This window comes from Rhinolophus hipposideros (genome assembly GCF_964194185.1).
Source record: "Rhinolophus hipposideros genome assembly, chromosome: 7".
Classification (NCBI taxonomy): Eukaryota; Metazoa; Chordata; class Mammalia; order Chiroptera; family Rhinolophidae; genus Rhinolophus; species Rhinolophus hipposideros.
In genome coordinates, this window is record NC_138053.1 from 59,403,731 (window position 1) to 59,427,401 (window position 23,671).

Below are 23,671 nucleotides of genomic sequence, written 5' to 3' on the forward strand. Positions count from 1 at the left end.
GAAAAGATTAAGAAAAACTGGGAAAGACATTTAGAAAAAATGCTATTTTAGGTGTTGAAAATAAATATGACTTTTTAAAAAAGTGTTGAAAATAAATACGACTTTGACATCCAGAACTGGGATAGGACACTTCAGGCAGGTAAAAGAACATAAACAAAGACACAAAAAAGGGAAAACACAAGGCATTTACATAGAAGAGCAAATAGTTCGGATCTGCTAACGCAGTGGTTCCTACATTTCCCTGATAAGAATTTCAGGGAATGCGTCAAAAGGATACCCAGGCCCCCTCACTTGGAGATTCTCAATCAGTACATCTGAGATGGGGCCTAGGAATTTAATTTTTTAAAAAGTACTATAAGTGATTTTTATCGGCAGGGAAGTTTAAGAAGTGTTATATTAGGCTAAATGACAGAGTTGGTGAATGCGAGTCATGAAAGCAGAGGCTTGAAATAATAGGCCAAGGGATTTGGTCTTATTTCTACAGTCAACAGAGAGTAACTGTAACATCTTAATGAGGCTTCAGCACGACTATTCTGACAGTAATGAGTGGAAAGGAAAGAAAAGCAAAAAGATAAGACACCAGTCTATAAACTGACAGCAGCCCAGGCTAGAGATAATGAAGGCCTGAACAAGGGTAGTAGCAAAATAAGAGGAAAAAACAGATTTGAAATACATCATGGATTAAAAATTGGTGCAACTAACTGGTTGTGCAGAGAAAAAATAAGAAGAAAGAACTACATCTAAAATTCTTCTTTAGGGGATACTGATATAAAGGAATAGAATAGAAAGAGAAATCACAGAACAGGAAAAAATTTGAAAAGTAAAGGTAGTGAATTAAGCCATAAATATGGCTAGGGCCTGGGTAACTAGTGGGATATTCAAATAGAGAGATTCCCAGTAGGCAGCTGGGGAAAAGCAGAGAAGCCAGCCCAGAGATAGAGATTTGAGAGTCAGAAACAAACATTTGATAACTTTATCACACAGCATTCCCCAGGCAAGAGTCAGATGAGAGAAATATGATGACACGATCCTAGGGTTATAGTATCATTTGCTATCCTATCATTTGATACGAGGGTTACTCATTTGCTAATGGACTGAGGGGTTGCAATTTTCTTGGCAAAGAAGGAAGAATTTACTTAGTCTTTCTACGGTTTGAAGTGTTTTTCAGGATTAAGAGCAAATGTAAACAGCACGCTAACATTATCTATGGTGGTTATCTTTTCAACGTTTTAGCAAACACAAATAGCTTCTGGAGTATTGAGTTCACTATATTCAGTCAAACTTACCTTTTTTTTTTTTTTTTTTACTTTGTGAAATAGTAAGCAGCAGAAAAAAAATAAGCTTTAAATATTTACCACATGATGTTTTACAAATAGAAAAAAAATCAAACTACTAAAGTCAATCTCAAAGTAATTGTGAACGAAACTAGCTTTAGACCAGACATTTAATTCAACAAAAAGACTAACAGGAAAACTCCTTTCTCCTACCCTTGCTCACCAAGGTTGCTCATCCTAGAATCCAGAAACCTACAGGAGTTAGGGAAGGACAGCAGGCCAATTGTACTCTAGAATGCTATCCTACCAGGGAAATTTATCGCCACCTTTAAGATGGCTTGGGTTTGAAGTAGGCAGCTTCTACAGCATTCAAAATCATATTAGAGACTTAAATAGCTATGGGAACTGAAGTTCAAATTTCTGATTCCACCACCTCCTGATTACATGGTCTTGGACATGCTACTTAATCTCTCTGACTATTGGTTTCTTCATTTACAAAACAGAAATAACAACACGTATGTCTCATGGTTGTTATAGAGATTACATAAAATAAATATTGAGCACAGGTAGCAGATTAAAAAAATCATTACACTGAAGTATAATAAGTGCTTAGAAGGCTACAGATTGTTACTGAAAGAAATTAAGCTCCACCTGGATGGGAGTTGGGTGGGGGAGGGAAGTAGAGGGAGTCGGGAGCTGATAATGGAGCTAAATCTTAAAGGAAAAAACAAAAATAGGCCAAATAAAGGAGAGAGCACACTCAAAGTAAAAGGCAAAACGGGGGCAGGAGGACTGTGGGGCAGGCATAAGTATGAATGAAAACATCAATGAAAGGGAATCTTGGAAATTCCCAGATCTGATATTTGTGGTTTTGTCCATTTATAAATATACCCACAGGATCATGACACAGAGTAAATCTCTCATTTTAATGAGGCACAAATTTGAATCATGCATAATGCAACATTAGTGCTTTGACATCTAAAAAAGATGGCTTTATTGAGGGGACAGAGATGCTAGAGATGCTGATAAGGAAAAGGGAAAGGAAGGATTCATGTCAAGATGAATTTAATTTTGACAACTAAAGTAGAGATGTTTCCTAAAGGAAATTCAGAAGGAGGGATAAGAGCCCAGAAGAAATATTTGGTCTTGTCTCCTAGTTCAGAATGTTATTATAGGATCCAGGTGATAATTGAATCAGGGTATGCAATCAATCACGCAAGAATACTGAGGTCAGCAAGAAAAAGATTATGACTAAACTATTTCCTATATATGCTCAGTTTAATTCCGTTTTAATGCAAGGGGTTATAGTGGCTACTATATGCCCAACATTAGCCTAACAAAACCATGCTCCATGGTAAGGGCAGCAAAGCACATGGATAAAGAAGTAAAGACAAGGGTACCGATAACATGCTTCTAAGTCAATGCTATCGTTAGTACTGCTGAGAAACAGGTGACTATGTTATGCTAGGTTATAGAGTTTTAATTACTATAATAAAGACTTTGAACTTAATCCTTTAGATCTCAGTGTTCACTAATTTTCAAGAAAGGAAGACATTGGAATCTTTGGGAGTGAACACCCTTTAGATGATTTTCTTGGAGTATACGTATCAGAATCTCACTGCTCTAAACAATGGCAGGGCAAGGAAGGTGTTTCGGCAATGACTATTGGGATGAAAGTGACATTGACAAAAAGCACGCTTAAAGGCCTGTGGGAAGCACTGGTGGGGTGAAAGAACAGGAGGCAATGTACAATTCAAAGACATGGATTTTATAGTAAGATAGACACAGGTTCAAATAGCAGCTCTACCTACTTACTGGTTCTATGACTTTGAGCGAATTATAACCTATCTATACCTTAATTTGTTCATGGGCAAAATGGGTATGATAATAATAATAATAATAATAATAATAATGCCTATCTTAAAGGGCTGTGGTGAGAATTAATGAAATGAATAAATATATATAAATAATATTAAAATGAATTTAGGAGCTTTGGTCTGTCACTGTTTATTATAATAATCATTATCATCTAGCTAAACAAATAAACAAATAGCAATTAAACAAATAGCAAATAAACAAATATCAATTAAAATCTGAATCATAAAGTTGAATCATTCTTTAACTCTAGTTCTAACTAACTTAAAAAAAAAAAAAAGCCAGGTTTAAAAAAAACACACTACAATTTTAAGAGGGCAAATCATCTCAGAAGTTGCAAATATTACTGACCACAAATCATTTTATGAATTAGTTCAATGAATGTTTACTGAATGTGTACCATGTAAAACATGCCATATACAGCAGGAGATACAAAAATGAGTGAGATATAGACCCTAATTTCTTTAATAATTCAGAAGAAAGGGTAAATTAAAGTTTTACCTGACTAACTCGATTGACTTCCTCCTCTTCCTCCTCAGCTTCCTCTCCAAATGATAGTAAACTAAAATTTCTAATCATAATGAGAAAGGAAAAAAAAGGAAAGAAAATTAGGAAGAAAAAGTTGAAATTTATAAATATGCTATTTTCAAAAAAATAGAATTTACGAGAAGAAGCAAATTTTGACTATTTAACAATAGTCTACTTAGTATTCAGTAGAAATACACTAAAAATCTATATTTGCAGCATAATGTTAAGGATTTGGTCTCAGACCACAGATGTTTCACATATTAGACTAAACTAATAACCAAAAATCCATCCTGAGTACTACCACTAATATAAATATACTAAGTCAAGCATGACAGAAATAATTAAGCTTTTTATATTTATCAAAATTAGTTTGCAAAATGGACAATTCTGAAAAACTAATAAATATATACCCCCAAGAGCACTACAAATGGGAAACAATCTAGTGTTTGCCAAAATATGGCTTAATATTTTAAAATTAAAGTTACACAAAATTGTCAAATAAAAAATATCAGCAATAAACTTAACTAAAAAAATAGTTCATTGGGAGAAAAAGAACGAAGTCTATCTTCTTTGAGCCTTCAAACCAAAGATATCCCAAGGAAGATAAATAATAAGTTATTAAAACTGTCTCTTAAATATTGGAAAAATAAAAAAGATTTGGCAAAAAAAGAGGAACTTTCATTTCAAAACCTAGATGTAATCAGTGACTTCCCGTAATCCCTAATATATTTACTATGAATTAAAAACAAAATAAAAAACACCCAAATTGGGGGCTTGTTGACAAGATAAGTTATGGTGATGAAATATTGTACTGGAACACAGTGAGAGTGACCTTTCGCCTAGTGATAAATTATTCAAAATATATAAATAAAAAAATAAAAGGAAATCAAATACATAGCTATATAAGAAGTTATTTTGCCACGAGACATCAACTGCTTATTAAAGTGTCTGCCTCCTATCTGACAGTTGATAAAAGCAACTCATTTTTATATTGTAGGGTATCATGGAAAGAAAAGAGTATATATTGAATAACTTTTTAGTATTCAACTGGGCATTTTCAAATTCCCCTTCTCATTTTATCTTCATAACAACTAGGTGTCGTATTTATTATAATCTCCATTTTATAAGATGGGGAAACTAAAGGCCAAAAAGATTAATAAACTTGGCTTCTTAATAACTAGGTTAGGCAGGATTATACTTAGAACTGTCTGAATTTAACACTTATAAGTACAATAAAATCCTTAATATGCAGACTACAATTCAATAAAAGAATAAGTTAAAATCAAACTCTAATATCTATTTTAATAAAACAGACAAATTAATAATGTAAAAAATACTGTTCACAAAATACTGGAAACTTATTAAAAAAGAAATTTGTATTTCTTTGAAAACTACCCTAAGGAAATAAAATAGAATACAGAAACAGCCTTATGTTTAAAAATATTTATAATAGGATTATTTTTAATAGCACCAAAAAAGGAGTGAAAAGTTATGTAAACATACAGTCATTATATCCTTCATATTTTACTTTTCAAGTTTCTTATACTGAGCATGTATTAACTGAAAAACAAGTAAAACACAAAAAATTTCTCAATAACTATTTTATATAATTGCTATAGTAATCATATTTACTTATTAACACAGATTTTTATATGAACATCTGAGACAATGCTTCTTTAGCTAAAGTTTGTTATACAATGTATCTGAATACAAGAAATGGCATTTAGAAAAAGAAAAATACACACACACTCATCATTTACATATCTCCCTGGCCCAAACTGGCCTCCCCATCACCAGTAAACAATTTTTACAGAAGGAAATTAAGTGAACTAAATGAATAAGTGCCGCTTTTCAAGCTGAAGAAAAATGTTTCTACTATGATTACTTTGTGCCTTTGGGTTTCAATTTCTTTACTTCCTCCTCTGGTTTCTCTTTTTTTGGCTTTTTTATTTCTCTTGGAATGATGTCATCAAAAGGATTAAACAAAACCTATGGAAAGAAATGTTTTGAAAATATTACTCCATTTTTTAAATTTCACAAAAATTAAAACCAACATTTCATTGCATTGACGTTAGTATCTAAATATATTTTGTTCCTCACAGAACCATTGTAAGTATAGAGAACGTATACCATATAAAGTGCTTTAATTTACATGGCTTCACTGGAAGTTCTCCCAATAATCCTATGTGCTATTAATTAAAGAATATTTTATCCTTATTTTACATAAGGGAAAAATATTCAAGAAACTGAATATATAGTAAGAGAGGTGAAATCAGCTGTTTTGACTCCAAATCAAATGCTCTTAAGGACCATTCTCAATGGTTTTCTCAATAAAGAATAACTCTTAAATTACCTAGGAAGTCACTTCAATGGGTTAAATAAACCTAATTCTTCTAACTTTACGTAATGAGTTGAGCTTTTCATTCATTATCAGCTAAAGTTTCATCTTTGAATTAAAAGCCTTCAATTAAAAAAAAATCTTAATCAGAAACTGAGCCTAAATTATAGAGATAAAATCTGAGTTGTGATGTTAATTTAGTATAAAGCCTTCATAGGATAGTTTAAAAATACTAATAATCAATTACTCTTATATGACAATTTAAGTGCTGTATCTCATAATACTCATGCTTTTACCTCACAACTTTTTATTTTGTGTGGATTACGTGGCCTTTCTTCATCATCAATGTCTACTTCTGTCAGCCGCAGCATGTTGTATACTGTATCCCCTGTAATCTACCAAATAAAAACAAAAATTTAATTGTAAATTATAACATTCATTCTTTGAAATAAGAGAACACTTTTGAAAATATGTTTTAAATAATTAAAAGGGAATTTCATATGGTTATATAAGAGCATATGCATTAAATAATGCAAATAAAGCAACTTCAACGTAAGCGGTAAAAGTAAAGATGTAGTTCAACCCCTCAGTAATATTTTTGGGAAATTTCCAATATATACTTAATATCGTCTTTTGTTAAAAATTAAAATATAATGCCAAATAACCTCCTACTGAATGACACCTTTTCATTTGAACATCATAAATAAATTTAGACTTTAGAACCAGGTAGAACAAACAAACAACAACAACAAGGTAGCAAGTGCGTTGCAGATATTGTATCACTTAATCCTCACAAACATCCTAAAAGTAGGTACTGTCATTATCTTCCTTCTCCAGATGAGAAAATTGAGGTTCGAAGAAGTTAAAGAGCCGACAGTGATGGCCTTTCAGAATTCTAACCATTATGCTATATGTTATCTCTAAACACATAAGTTATATAATATCAACTCTAAACAATATTTCAACAATGGTAACAACAATGGTAACCCCTACCTCATTTTATTATACACTTTTGTTTATTTTTAATAATAGGAAGTAAAAATCAACGAACACCAGACAACCTGTGTTGGAGTGGCTGAAATGTGCAAATGCACATTTCTTAACTCATGTTGTCAAGTATTAAGCAACAATATTGCACTGTATACTTTTAGCAATGACTCCATTCATTCAATATTTCTTAAAAGTTTTACAATAATACCAGTTTTAGAGTTGTGCTAAGTTTGTTTCCTTTCATCATCACAAAATCAAATTTTGCCTACGATACAGAGAAACCATTCTTCCTGAACCAGCAGAGGGAGCTGAAACACTAGTGATGGCTAACATGCCTAAGACAAAACATAGAGGACTATATTTATGAAAAGAGAGAAAGAAAAGAAAACCTTCAGAATCCCTTAAAAACAAAACAAAATAAAAAACACTTGTTGAAAATTCTATGCAAATAACATTACCCGATATGATGTTAAATGTAAGCAGGATAATAGGTACTATGCAAAATAATATATCAGGTAAAAAGTTTTAATGTTAATATAACTTCCACTTTAAACTTAAGGCAGTTCGTCATTAACAAAATAAATTTTAAACTACTAAATTTTATTACCTAGGTATCTTTCTAAAAACATAAAAATGGTAATACCGTTAGTATGATTTTAGAAAAAACAAAATTTTAAAGTCAGAGCCAATGACTTATTTGAAACACACATAGAAAATTCAAGTGGCCCTTTATAGTTTATTATAACAAGAATATAATCCATTCCTTCTGGAAATAAATAAATATCCTAGGGACCATTTTTATGAAGACAACTCTTGGAAATATTGATCATCTGTATCACAGAAGCCTAAGATAACGGACACAAACCTTTCCAAAGATGGTGTGCTTATTGTTAAGTTCATCTGCTCGACCCAGTGTAAAGAAAAACTGGCTGCCATTATCATGAGGACCAGCGTTTGCCATGGCAACCAGTCCTCTCCGATTAAAACGCAACCGTGAATGGAATTCATCCTGAAGCATAAAAAAGAAAAGATTGAGTGAATGACCTCAGTTATAAGACTCTTCATATTCAGCTAACCAGCAAGGTCCCATACAAGTTCTAATAAAAAACGCTGAAGTTTTCTTTAACTGACTTTCAAGTATAATCAAATCCAGTATTTTCTATTCCTTCAATGCCATTAGACTTAACTTCACTAGCCTGTATCTTCTAAATATACTCAGCTACAAATTTAGCCTATTTTGTGGAAAGCTGCCTACTTACACAGAGAAAGGGTACTCAAAGGAGAATGGATATCTAAGAATCATTCCCCTATTCTTCCCATCCCTCAGTCATCTAAGCTTTTAGAACCTTCTATTTTTATTCCAAGAAAACTACCTTTGAATCATTGTGGAGTCTTCAACTATTGCTCCTCCCCACCCTTTTCCAAATATCATAGAACAATTGCTTTCTTCATCATCTTTTTTTTTTTTTTTAATTTAAGGAATCTACTATGATTGTGTTATGTGTTGTACTGTGTTTTTTAAAGTCCTAAGTTGAACCTTCTCTGACCTGGCAATGGTCCCAGTTGCCAGTTTTCAAAAGATCAGGAGCAAGCCTTCCTAAGGTGGCTTGCTTACTATGGTAGGGCTACACAACATATATGCTCATCTCTTAGTTAACAGAATTTCTATCCAGACCTGATACTAGACTCATTTATAATACAGCCATGATATGTAATTTATTACATGACATGTAATGAATAATTCTCAAGAGACTTAAACTCAAAGGATCCTAACTCTGTATACTGTATTTATAATGACCTAATTGAAAAACTTAACAAGATAACTACATTGCCTTAACATAATAAGCAAAAATCTCAATTTAGTGTGAAAGTGTCGAAAAAGAGTTATTCTGTTACACCAAATAACAGAATAAAGCAATGCTTCTTACTCGATGGAGGCTCTAAAATCATAAGGCATCTAAATTTGGTAAAATATAAATATAGTTTAACAGTGACACTTGAGACTTTTTTTGTAACCATTCCACATTTTCTAAAGCCCTTATCTGGAAATGAAAGCAAACAGTTCAAGTATTTTTCTCGAGAATCACACAGTGACAAGGAAAAAAATGAAAGGAAACTCAAGACACTTCATTCCATGAGTATAAGCACAAAGACTTCAAAAATGCCCATACGTTAAAAGCTATTAATATTTACTCATTCAAAGGACATGATATTGATACCATCAGATGGATAAATAACTCAACTTTTAGTGTTCACATGAACCCACTACTATTCTTAGTATCTAAACTATGACATTAACTTTTTTCTTTTTAGATCTTTGTTGGCAGTTGACAAATTACTGACTTATCCTTGATTAATATTCACACCTTTTTCTAACATGTTTTATGTTGCTTCTTTCTTCTCTTCCCCTTGTGATTTTCCGTTGTGGTATGCATTTTGTGTTACAGGGGTCTACTGTGTAAAATTTAGAATAAATTTTTTTTAAAAATGAAATCTGCTATGGACTGAATTGTGTCTCCCCCCAAATTCATATATTGAAGCTCTAAGCCCCAGTGTGACTGTACTGGAGATAAGGCCTGTAAGAAACACTAAGAGTTAAATGAAGTCATAAGGGTGAAGCCCTAATCCAACAGAGCTGCTGCCCTTATAAGAAGAGGAAGAGACACGAGAGCTCTCTCTTCTGCTATGTGAAAACACAGCTAGAAGGCAGCCATCTGCCAGCCAGGAAGAGAACCTTGTCCAGGAACTGAATGTCAGCCCCATGACCTTGGAATTCCTAGTATCTCCAGCACTGTAAGAAATACATTCCTGTTGTTTAAGCCACCCTTCATTGATATTGTTATAGGGGTCCAAACAGATTAATACAAAGTATTAAATAAAATATTTTAAAATAATAGGGCATATGCAATGTTCTAAAGATGTTTTATCACAGAGCTGCAGAGATAGATACAGTTAGATATTAGGAAATGTTTCATGTAGTCTTTTCTTTTTTGACTCACATTTTCCTCACCACTACCTTTAGCTCCACCCGAATTCAACCTAGCATAAAAGTTTGCAATAAGACAACTTAGAAAGAATGCTTGATAGAGTAAGTGCTACTCTTATACCTGTATAATTCTAAATATGTGATAAACACATGATTTTGTAGACTATGTAAATGCATTTACTTCTTGTGCAGTACAGTCATTTTTGATTAAGCAATCCAAGCTGACCTGTAAATAAACAATAATAAAAATTCAGTCTCACCTTGAATGGGGCTCCATAGATAGACTCTCCACCAGTGCCTGTGCCAGTAGGATCTCCCCCCTGGACTATAAAACCAGGTACAACTCTATGAAAAATGGTGTTGTCGTAATATGCTGAAAAAATAAAAATAATTTATCAAAGTCTAAAGCAAAGCCTAATTATAGTTATTAGAGTTAATACAACTAGAATCACAAGGACTCTCCCCTCCCCCAGGATGTTAAATAGGCTCCTAACCCAAAACCTTTTCTTTTCTACTTGTTATAAAATATCTTCTGAAAACAGCACATTTCTACAGAAACCATGGTGCTGGCTGTTTATTATTTAATTCCAGGATTCCCTCAAACTCTGGATTACAGTTTTCAAAAAAAGAAAAATGAGAGAATCTTGGTATAGATAAAAGTAGGAATGCAATGGATTTTTGTATACTGATTTTTGTATCCTATAACTTTACTGTATTTGTTTACTGTTTCTAATAGTGTTTTCTATGTAAAGAATCATATGACCTGCAAAAAGTAACAACTTGACTTCTTCATTCCCAATTTAGATGCCTTTTAGTTCTTTCTCTTGCCTGATTGCTCTGGTTAGGACTTCCAGTACTATGAATAACAGCGGTGAGGCGGGAAGAAGTAGAAAGGAAGACCAACTGATTTTTTCAGTCCCTTCTCCCAGTGAAAAGCTGTTGGGCTATATTCACAAAAGCTCCCCAATGCAGACAAGTTCTCCTTAATTACAAGGAGACAAATAGAAACTTGGTTACAAACTGAAATTGTAAAAACCAAGGGGTACAAAATATCTCTTCTGTATCCCTAAGTAACCATATACTCAGATTAACTCTGTATGCAGCACTCAGTTCTATTTTGCCTCTTGTTAGCTGTGCAACCATAAACTCAACTTTTTCTTTTTTCTATTGAGATATAATTAACATATAACATTACATTAGTTTCACGTGTTATATGTCAATATGTCAACAACATGATTAGATACTTATTTGACATTGTAAAATGATCACTGCAATAAGTCTGGTTAATATCCATCACCATACATAGAAAAATTTTTTTCTGATGACAACTTTTCAGATCTATTCTCTTAGCAACTTCCAAATATGCAATACAGTATTACTGATTATAGTCACCATGCTGTGTATGTAATTTGTCATTATAAAATTAACAATATAAATTAACTTCCAAAATTGTTCTAAAGATTACTAAGGTAATGTGGAGGAAACCTATACATTTTCAAGTTCATTAAAATTGTGAGGTCAACTTTAATAGTTTTACTTAAATTCTACAAATTCACATTCAAATCTGATATAAAACATACCCCAGTCGATATCAGAAAATGAAAATAATCCCTTAGGCCCATTATATACAGTCAATCAACATTTTTGGGGGCACACGATCAGATTTGCTTTTTCAAAAGAGACAGAGACAGAGAGAGAGAGAGAGAGAGAGAGAGAGAGAGAGAGAGAGAGAGAGAGAGAGAAACAAGTGCTGTCTCAAGAGCTAAAACATGACTATGGCTTACTTGAGATGCACAGACTCAAGAATTCTCTAGAAAGCAGGATCTATGAGACTCAGAGATTTATTAGATGTGAGAGAAGGGTCATGAAAGAGGTCTTTATTACTTGTGCTTTCAAATTTTAAAATTACCTATTTATTTCTTTTTCCTATTTCTTACTAAGTCTTTCAGTGATGTTGGTTTTTTACTTTAAACTTTTCTTTTTTATTTTCCTAATTATATTTTTGTTTGAAGAATAGAATTATTATAATAACTATATGTATTGAGTAGGACTTTTCTATAATTTCTCTACACCATAATGTTGTATAGTATCAAAGCCAGAATTTCAATTTTCCACAAAATTTCTTTACCTACTATTTGTACTTCCTTGCAATTTATTAATAATCATTGTTGAACTATGCATTTACAATTGTCTTTATAGCTTTCCATGTCTATATAGATGCACTGTTTGCAATGTTTGACTTTATTCTTAAATTGTTATGAACCATTCCCATAAGTAATTTTAAAGTAATTTTATGTACCACTCCCATAAGTAATTTTAAAGAAAATCACTTTGGCAGCACATGTAATTTTAAAGAAAGAGGTTTTATTATGTCATTATGCATGTTCATAATATTCTCCTGAATTTTCTCCACTACTGAAAAAGAAATTTAGAAATATCTCAAATATGAAATGAAGTTCATATTTGGCTGCTCTGGTTCCGGTATCAGTCACTAGTTTTTATTTCTGACTGTATAATGAATGGGTATTGTGACAGATTTTGACTAATTATATTTCTGCCCAAATACATACAGGAATTTACATTTACATTTTTAAATCATTTATATGTTTTTCTTCTTCTAGAATCCTGTGTTTTATGTTTAATTTTGTAAATATTATCATGAACAATTCTTTAGAAACTTTTGTGATCAGTCTGCCCTATTTATTTTAGCCTGTTTTTTCCTAACCAGTATTTTAATTTTGTAATGTTATTTCTTTTAACCTTTTAACATATACTTATGTTTGTTACTTATAAAGAATTATTAAATTGTTAAAAGAAGTAGGGGATAAAAGATAACTGATAAAGCACAGACTTTAAAGAGAGAAGTCTGAGGCAAAATAGAAGAGATTAACAGTTACATAAAGTATAAAAAACTCGGTTTTCTTATCTACTTCTCTTTCTACTCCCCACTTTGTTTTGCAGACCTAAAATTTTACTTCTTCCTTATATTCGAGAGGAACTAATGCAATTATCCCAGCTAGTAAGCTTCCCTTTCCATCTCTTACATCTTTTTTACCCTACCTTTTAAACTTACAATCTTCACTCATTTTTAAATGTTCACCTATCTTGCAAATACATATAATCCAAGATTAAGTCTGTGTAATTACAGATCTTTTGTTTTAGTAAAAAACTAAAAACTTCCTCCCGGACATACGTATACTGTATGATCTCATTTATTGTAGAGTCTAAAAAAGTTAAACTCATAGAACCAGAGAGTAGAAATGGTGGTTGCTGTGGGGTGGGGAGATGTTGGTCAAAAGGTACAAACTTTCAATTATAATTTGAATAAGTTCTGGGAATCCAATGTACAGCATGGTTAATACAGTTAACGATACTGTATTGTACACTTGAAATTTGCAAAGAGAGTAGATCTCAAGTGTTCTTACCACACACACACACAAATAAAAATGAAAAGGTAACTATGCGAGCTGATGGATGTTACTAAACTCAATCATGGTAATCTCTTCACACTGTATGTGTACACTAAATCATCATATTGTATACCTTTTGGAAAATCATGTTATACAACCTAAATATATACAACTTTTATTTGTCAATTGTACCTCAATAAAGCTGAAAAAAAAGACTAAGAACTTCCTTCTAACTGTGAACACCATTTTAGTTGAGAGCCATATAAGAGGTGGTGCTCCCACCTCTGTTTTCATTCATTTGCTTTTTTTAAATTCTGTACTCATGTTAATATTGACATGTTACAAGATCTTAATATTGTTTTAATATTGACATGTTACAACATCTAGAAATATCATGACTTGCTATATAAATAAATCATAAATCATTAGTCAGAAAATTAAAATGAGGTTCTCTGAATTATATTTTTAAAACCTTGATTTTATTCAGTTAAGAGTATCTTCATTTAAAATAGTTGCTCAGGGTTCGTGTTAACCTTTGCGATAATAATTTCTTCACGTGTTCAATTAACAGAATTGCTTGAGTTATTTTTTTTTTACTTTCCTATTCTTTCTTTTTTTTCTTCTTGTATTCTTATAAATAGGGGAATAATTTTTTGTTGTTGGAATTAAGTTTCATCATCACCTAACTTAAGAACCTTTTTTCTTCATGGTCATATTATATCCAGATGTTTTCTGTTTTTTCCATTCACCTAGTCATGGATTGTAATTTACCATTCATCCTTTTTAATGTTTTTATACTTTTACTCTTATACTATAAAATTTGAGCTTTGGATTCCTCAAAACTTCTTTCCAGAAACAAGTCTGACTTTTGCGTCTACTGTGTTTCTTGTCTCTGTCGACAGTCATTGGAGGCTTCTCTGACTGAACTACCTACCTGTCTGACTCAATTTCCTTCCTGCCTTACACAACAATTATCAGTGATGGTCTTTGCAGATGTCTTTTTTCTTTTTTGGCAGTTTTTGTTTGTTTGTTTGTTTTGGTTTGGGTAGATTTACTCCTTAAATCTCCTCCTGGTAATTACCTATTTGTCTAATTATCTACTTGGAGAGCTTCCGCCGTACCCTACTATTGGTTATTTTGGGTTCCCTTTCACATCTTGCTTTTGACTCAAAATGCTGTTTTCTGATATCCCGATTACCATCGTCTGTCTCTAAAAATCAAATATAACTTAGAAGGACAATGACTTGCCACCACTGGAAATATTGGAAACCGTATTCCATGTATTCTAAAAGCCAACAAGTTACAAAACTGTTTGGAATGTTTAGTTCTATGAGGAAACATTCTGAAGGGGAAAACACTCAAGTGAATGTATAATTCTGTAAAGTTTGTTGAAAAGAAAAAATGTCACTTTATGACTCAAATCTGAAAACATACTAGAGACATTGATGATAACATCATTAAATACTGGATGGAAGGCTTTGGGGAAAAAGTGGAACTTCGGACCGACATTAAAAAGTAGGTAGACTTGAACAGTAAAAAGGGGAAGAGGAAGTATTCCAAAAAGAACACTGAGGATATGAGGAGATTGAGGATATGAAGAAGGTATGAGGACATGTGTGAAAGTGAGAATTGGAAGGAACTGCTCAGGAAATAAAAATAATAGTCAACTAAAACCATGTTATTTAGCGCAATGAAAAATAATGCTGGAAATCTAGGAAGCCAAGCTGCCTAAAGATTCAACTACTAGATGAATAAATAAAAGGTAAAAAGATTAAAGGTGAGAGAGAGGAAGGCACAGTAAAAGGTAATTACAATCATGTAGGTAAAAGTCAAGGTAGTCTGGGGAAGAACCTGGTAAATTTGATTTTGTGCTGGTTTAGTTGTAGCTGACAGTGGAAGTTACAAGTAGAAAAGTCCACTAAGCAATTAGATATGTAAATTAGATCTAAGAAGAGAAGAAATGACTGGAATTTTAAATTTGATAGTCATTAGGATGGAAGTAAGAACTGAAGAATAAAGACAATGGATAACTAGTGGCAATCTTAGGGAATACAGGTATTTAGAAGACCACAGAAAGAAGTGGAAAATAGCCAAGGAATCCAAAAGGATCAAAGTATTATTTGGTGAGATAAATTTCTCTGTTTAAAATGTACAGATTTATTTGGGAGAAATTTTTTTATTTCCTTTCTCCATTTCCTGACACAGAGCTCCCTACCATGTCACTCATATGAACTCCTGTCAATCATTACCACTATTTAACACCAGTCTTCCATGCTGTAGAAAAATACACGGCAGTTTATTTCTAAATTAACAACATTTCCCCTACTGAATAAAACTCAAGAGGTAAGATTACCTTCCAAACAAAGCTGAATGAAATTTCTGCAAGCCTTAGGAGCTTCTTTGGACCACAATTCTATGTCAATATCTCCCGCTGTAGTTTTCAATAAAACCTGTAGAAAGAAAATAAGATCCTTATATCAAATTATCATTTGCTTGATAATCAGCTGAATGGCTTATCAACTTGAAGCATTCACTAATGAGTTTTCAATTTTAAAATAAAAATTAGAAACTTTGCTTGGCTTTTGTTTTTATACTCAAAAAATTTCAAATATTCCATACAAGTCATACATTTGTATCTTTTGAATACCATTTGCAGAAATAATTTAGGATTTAACAAAAAATAGCATATATCACTTTTTAATCACAGAAAAAAACCTCATTCATTAAAAATAAATAATTTGTGCCTGACCACTGCACTGTATTCCTGAAGCTGAAACTGAATAATACTGTATGTCAACTATAATTTAATATATATATATAGTCATGGGATACAGAGTACAGCATAGGGAATAGTCAATGTAATAGATATATATGACGTCAGAGGGGCAATAGATGGGGGAGGAGGGTTATCACTTTGTGAGGGGTGAAATGTCTAACTAGTACTTTGTTTTGTACACCTGAAACTAATAAAAATAAATAATTTGAACTTTTTTTTTTTCATTGGGGAATATTGGGGAACAGTGTGTTTCTCCAGGGCTCATCAGCTCCAAGTCATTGTCCTTCAATCTAGTTGTGGAGGGCGCAGCTCAGCTTCAAGTCCAGTGGCCGCTTTCAATCTTTAGTTGCAGGGGGTGCAGCCCACCATCGCATGCAGGAATTGAACCGGCAATCCTGTGGTTCAGAGCTCGTGCTCTAAAAAACTGAGCCATCCGGCCGCCCAATTTGAACTTGTTTTAATCAAGAAAGTTTCCCATGCATTTCTTCCAATAAAATTGGTGTAGCAAATTAAGAAATTAAAGAACAATGAACACATGAAATTGTGCCACTGTAAGACAACTTCACCATTACCATTTTAAATATAAACACTCTACTTTCTCATTCAAAATCATGCCATTCCTATTTACAAAGGAACATTCTTAATCTAATTCTGGGTTGTACATTACTAAAATGGTATGTCTCAGAATCATCATCTACAGTAAATGGAATCTTTTGATGGCCTCCTTTCTCCCACCTCATGAAGGTGGTTACTCCTTGGTGCAACCAATTATCTTGCAACAACAGGAACCCCTACTGAGCCTACAGGAGGAAACAACTGATAACTGTCTTATTAATAACCAATAAGAATGTTGGACTCTAAATTTGAACACTGCAGAAGGCCAACTTCTCTAGTATCACTTTTTCTCCTGCAGTCTACCTAAATAGATCAGTGATCAGTGTCAATCAATGATCAATGGGCAATGATTTGTGACCATCAAAATCATTTAGAATGCTCTTGCAATAAAGTGGATGCAGTCTGGCTATGTATGTAAAAACATGAGACTGATTTTCATGGGAAATCAGTGTCATTCAGATAAGTCACACTTTTTATTTTCCGAAACTCCTTTGGCTAATTTCCACAATTTTTTTGAAACAGGAAAGAAGCTTAAAATCATTCAGTTAAGTCCCCATCTTATACAGATGCCTCAAAGAAATTGTAAATTGCCTGGAGTAAGGAAGCTTGTTAATAACAAAGCAAGAATAGCATTTCTCTCTGCTCCCTCCTCATCCACTGTGTTTTGCTACAATTACCCTTCAATTTGTTTCAGAAGCCCAGATTATATTGCCATAATTTACATAATATTGATACATTTATTGTATCTTTTTGGGCTTTTACTAGCTACATAGTTATTTTATAACTATTCCTTAATGACCATGGTGTGAAGGAGGTGAAAATATCTATATTATGGTTGCTTTTAAATTGGCTTCCTTAACTCTTAAAATATGAAATAACTAGAAATGCAAATATGCATAATTTTTTTTGGCATCCTTATTCTTTTTTTATTGTATTTTTTATTTATTGGGGTGACAATTGTTAATGAAATTACATAATTTCAGGTGTACAATTCTGTATTACATCATCTATAAATCCCATTGTGTGTTCACCACCCAGAGTCAGTTCTCCTTCCATCACCATATATTTGATCCCCCTTACCCTCATCTCCCACCCCCCTCCTCCCTTACCCTCTGGTAACCACTAAACTATTGTCTGTGTCTATGAGTTTTTGTGCATAATTTAATAATTTAAATTTCAATCCATTACACTTCCTCTGAAGAAAGAAGGGAACATTTGTTGAGTGCCTTCCATGTACCAGCTTCTGTGTCAAACACTTTCATATCTCATTTAATCTTCACCTACAAGGTAGTTATCATTATTCCCATTTCACTTATAAAGAAACAGAGACTCAGATAAAGTAACTTTATCTATGGTCTCACAGTGAATGACTTAAGTTAAAGGCTTCCTGGCTGCAAAGCCCATGCTTTTTCCATAACACCGTACTGCCTCCACAAAGTTCTCCATAAATTCCATACTCTACTGGAAAAAATACTCCATCAAGCTCTAGGTCCCTGCCCTAGAAATCCCCATGTTACCCTGGTCACAATCGATTTGAACAGAGAACAGTGCCTAAATCAAAAGCAATCATATTGGCTAGACATGAGCAAGGCCTTTTAACTGGGCTTGGCATAAAACAATGTCCAAAAGAGATAAGCCGTATCTTTTATGGTTGGTGACAAAACAACCCAACTGAATTCTCATTCTCCTGGGAAGTATACATTTGGGATGCTAACTGAAAGGCTGAGTAACTCCCTCTCCCTCAGATTGTATCTAGAACAATACAGTGTAACACCTTCTGGTTTTCCATGAGGCCTGATGTACATCCCAATCTTAAAAGTTCATACACCTAAAAAGACAATGTCCTGTCCCACTTCCGTATCCCCTTGTACACTTGAAATAAAGCCTGATTGTTTAAGGGAACCTAGGCATGTCTTCTCTTCTTTGCAATTCTAAAGCAGTGATCTCCAAACTTTTTATAGGTGTGCACTACTGTTAGCAAAGAAGCAAAAGGGGATGGGAAGGGAAGTAAGGATTTGGAGTACATACAGAGAAAATATGACATTAAAATACATGTAGTACTACATTGCTCTGGTATTATAAGACTCAGAATAAAAAATTTAAAGGATTACATAAAAACACTTTTAATTCTTACTTTACTAATGGTACAATGAAACTTTTTTATAATAGCTTTATTGAGATATAACTCAGATATCAAACAATTTACCCTTTTAAAGTGGTTTTTAGTATAATCCACGATTATACAACCACCACCACTATTTCCAGAACATTTCAACACCCCATAAAAAAAAATCCTGTACCCATTAGGAGTCACTCCCCACTTCCTCCTACCCCTATCCCCAGGCAATCACTAATCTACTTTCTGTCTCTATGAATTTGCTCACTGAACATTTCATGTAAATGGAATCATACAATGTGTGGTCTTTTGAGTCTGGCTTCTTTCACTTAGCATAATGTTGCTTTCAAATTGTAGAGGCCTATCTTCTGGTTCTACACACTTAATTTTTAAATGCCTTGAAAATCAAAATGCCATTATATTCTTACTAATAAATATGTGAAGGCACAATATATATTTAAGACAAAGTTCACCATTAAAACTAAGAAATGGAAAACCACACTTCAAGTGATTTTCATAATAATTTCTAATTTTTCACAGGTTTCAGCTCTACCATTTTTTTTATGGTTTGCTCATGTTTACATTATTAATATTATCTTCAATAAGAAATGTGAGGGCTGGTTTAATTAACCTAAATACCATGGAATGTAAATCCATTTACCAAGGCAGTAGTAAAAATTACATCATGAGAAATGCAAATAAAAACCACAATGAGATACCACCTCACTCCAGTCAAAATGGCTATCATCAATAAATCAACAAACAACAAATGCTGGCGCGGATGTGGAGAAAAGGGAACGCTAGTGCACTGTTGGTGGGATTGCAGATTAGTGCAGCCACTATGGAAAACAGTATGGAGGTATCTCAGGAATCTAAAAATGGAACTACTCTATGATCCAGTAATTCCACTCCTAGGCATCTACCCGGAGAAATCCAAAACTCCAATTCAAAAATCTGTATGCACTCCTATGTTTATTGCAGCACTTTACACAATAGCCAAGACATGGAAACAACCGAAATGTCCATCGGTAGATGACTGGATTAAGAAGCTGTGGTACATTTATACAATGGAGTATTACGCAGCCATAAAGAAAAAAATCTTATCATTTGCAGCAACATGGATGGATCTAGAGAACATTTTGTTAAGCGAAATAAGTCAGAAAGAGAAAGACAAGTACCATATGATCTCACTTATATGTGGAATCTAAAGAAAAGAATATGTGAATGAACTAATCAGAAACAGTTTTGGGGACACAAAGAAAAAACCAAGAGTTGTTAGATGGGTGTGGGGGGGGGTTGGGGATAAGGGGAAAGGTGAAGGGATTTGGAAGCAGCTGGTAACCACAAGATGGCCTCAGGGTTTTTTGAAAATTATTTGGGGAAGGTATTCAATAATGTTGTAAAGATTTTGTTGGGTATCCGATGGACATGCGTCCTATTTGGGAGACCACCTCAGGGATACTGTGGATACCTGATCATGGCATTGTACACCAGAAGCTAAACATTAACGAATGCCAACTATAATTTTATATATATAATGTGATGGCTCAGTGTGAGGTCGGAGGGATAGTGGATGGGGGGAGAGGGGTTCACAGTGTGAGGGATATAAATGATGAACGTCTAAGTATTACCTTGTCTTGTACACCTGAAACTAATAAATAAATAAAAAATAAAAAAAATTAAAAAAAAAAGATTTTACAAAAGAAAAAACAAACAAACAAAAAAAAATTACATCATGATATCTAGAACGTGATTGAATAACTGAATTTATATATTCCTTTTACATATAAAATATTGCACATAAACAAATAAAAGAGAAAATAAATACAAATGGAAACATGTAGACTTTTTTCCTGCTCTCCACGAATGGTTTTGCACACCAGTGAAGTATGCACTCACTGGTTTAGAAACCACTATTCTGAAGAACAAATTAATGCATCATCATTTCCTCTACAGGCTCTGGAGTCAGGTTGCCCAAATTCAAACAGTAACCCTTGCACATATGAAGGGTAAGATAGCTTCGTTACCTTGGGCATGATGTCTAACATTTCAGTGACTCAATTTCCTTATCGAAAAAAAGGGATAATAAGACTTACTGTGATGAAAAAATGAGTTATTATACATAGACTGCTTAAAACAGGTCCTGACAAATAGTAAATGCTCAAAAAATGGAAATTATTTTTGCAACTATTATTCTTATACAATTTTTTGAACACAGGTCACTTATACCTACTAAAAAGAATGCATATATGGTTGGGCCACCTTGCTAGCCAGGGTTTCTTAGTCTTTTCACTGATAAGCTACTGAATTAAAAAAGAAAGCACATGGCAACCTCCTTTGGCCATACATTCCTATTGGTCATCACTATTTCATCAGGTGTCAGTAGCTCCTTTTGTTAAAGTTTCCAAGTAAGACAATACTTTGATAATAAAACGTTTCTTAAGAATAAATATATGTTAATATACGATTTAGATTAAATGATTATAATATGTGGAAATTTAATCTTCAGTGGATAAGGAAATTTCTATCAAGCGTTATATTTCTGGGCATCATCTTCAGAGGCCAGAGTTACAGCATACCACAGCAAAACACAGCACATTTATGGACCATGGCTAGGGGTCAACCAGTGATGTAATGTGTCAATTACTTCCCAGGTGATATTATACTCTTTAAAAGGAGAAATTTTGTCCCATTTATTCTGAACATCTCTACTTCTTTTCAGTTCTTAATGTAGCATTAGACATTATAAGCACTAAACAAATATTCATTGAGCAAACTTGTTATTACATCTGCTTGAAATTCATTCCAAGCCAAAATTCTTGCCATGCTCTCTATGGTACAGAGCTTTAAAGCTTCAATATCTTCAATCAGCCTTATGCTGGAAAAAGTTCCAAATTGCTTTTGATGTAAGTCTTGGGCCAGAAAGAAGGACAGTATTCATCACAGTTTGCACACACTTATTTGCATAATTATTTGGTCAGTGTATACTTCACTCAACTGACTCCATGATAATAGGGACAAGGCTGTCTTCTTTCCACCGTATCCCTAAAACCCAGCATAGAGCATGGCATGTGCTAGGTACTGAATAAATATTTGTTGAACAAAAAATCTCCTATTCGGACATGTATGTATCTTTATTAAAGGTTTTCATCTTTATGACCATGTTAAATCTTCCTCTACAGTAAAGCAATTAAGTCTGCCCTTGACCAGCAGCAGTATAACTTCAAACTCACTGATGCTTAATACTTTACAGAAGAGAAAAATAGTATTAATTCATCCACCCATTCATTCATTCATTCATTCAGTACATATTTGAACTTCTCCTACCATGTGTCAAACACCATTCTAGATGCTTGTCTCTGCCCTCATAGTGCTTGCATTCCATGGGGGGAGAAGAGGAAGAAGAGGATATAATAAGCAATAAATAATAAGTCTGATAAAAAAAAAACTAAAAAGGTGAAGGGGCCCAGGGAATGCTGAGATGCAGGGCATGAATGAGATTTGCTATTTTATAGACAGTAGATAGGAAAGGCCTCTCTGCTAAGATGACATGTGAGCAGCCCAAAGAGTATACTAGAGAAAGGAAGAGCAAGTGTGAAGATTCTGCCCATCCGGATAGGCAATATATTCAATCTCTACTAGTGTTTATATAAATATAAAGAGGTAGGTATTCTGGATTTTCACAGTGATATGGGATAGGAGTGAGGAGTGGGGGAAAGTTCAAATAACAAAGAATTCAAAGAATTGGTCCGCCCAAAATACTAAAATTTTTGCTAGGGATATCAATTACAACATTTTGGGTTTTGATTTCAAATTGCCCTCATTATATTAACAAATGTCAGTCAATAAAAGACTGCATACATATTTATGATACAGTAAAGCAACACAATTATATCTAACATAAATTTAGTTTACCCTAATTCAACTGTATAGCTTCAGTCCCCCTATTTTCTCTATTATGCTGGTTCGTTATGTTTCATGTGTGATACAGACTACTGTTTCCCAAAAAATAAGACCCAGCAGGATAATCAGCTCTAATGTGTCTTTTGGAGCAAAAATTAATATAAGACCTGGTATTATATTATATTAATTATTATGTTATATTATACTATACTATATTTATATATTATATTATATTATATTATATTATATTATATTATATTAACTTTACCTAGTCTTATAGTAAAATAAGACTGGGTCTTATATTAATTTTTGCTCCAAAAGACGTATTAGAGCTGATTGTCCAGCTAGGTCTTATTTACGGGGAAACATGGTAGGTCTCAGTCCAATTCAGGTGATACTTATTCCATTACTGACTCCTCTGCTTCATACTGCATATAAACACCTTGAAAGAGGTGACCTACCTTAACTATCTGCATATAAACACGTTGAAAAAGCTGACTTATTGTCATACGGGGTCTCTTCTGGGGTCTCTAGTCCCGCCCCCACATAAGAATGCAGGACATGGTGAGGCCAAAAAGGAACACCCACGGAGCCATAGATAGGGGAGTCATACCACTAAATTCTCGCTGGCGGCTGGGTTGGAGACACAGGAAGCAGGAGCCACATGATCTGCAACCTGCTGTCCGCTTTTCTCTGCCAACCAACCTCACTTGCTAGCTGCAATCTGCCATGCTAACTGCAATCCGCTCTTGCTAGCTCAGCCACCATCACCTTGCTAGCCCCCATTTTGCTGCTAGCGTAGCCACAGCAGTTATATTAGTGACCAATGGCACACTGGTTACAGCTCATGGCCAACAAAC

General features: G+C 33.5%; 1 protein-coding gene across 3 annotated transcripts in view; it reads right to left on the reverse strand.

Annotated features, from left to right (window-relative positions):
• Positions 1 to 23,671, reverse strand: part of CWC27 (CWC27 spliceosome associated cyclophilin) — a 182,972-nt gene that overhangs the window by 157,712 nt on the left and 1,589 nt on the right. For 2 of the 3 annotated variants that reach the window (XM_081053636.1, XM_081053635.1), the window contains exons 3-8: positions 15,755 to 15,851; positions 10,252 to 10,364; positions 7,871 to 8,014; positions 6,312 to 6,410; positions 5,563 to 5,666; positions 3,651 to 3,720 (exon numbers count right to left, since the gene is read on the reverse strand). In XM_081053636.1, coding sequence (XP_080909762.1) covers positions 3,651 to 3,720; positions 5,563 to 5,666; positions 6,312 to 6,410; positions 7,871 to 8,014; positions 10,252 to 10,364; positions 15,755 to 15,851 — 627 coding nt within the window. Of the gene's footprint in view, positions 1 to 3,650; positions 3,721 to 5,562; positions 5,667 to 6,311; positions 6,411 to 7,870; positions 8,015 to 10,251; positions 10,365 to 15,754; positions 15,852 to 22,235; positions 22,282 to 23,671 lie in introns of all 3 variants that reach the window. The other variant, XM_081053637.1, reaches the window with a different exon arrangement.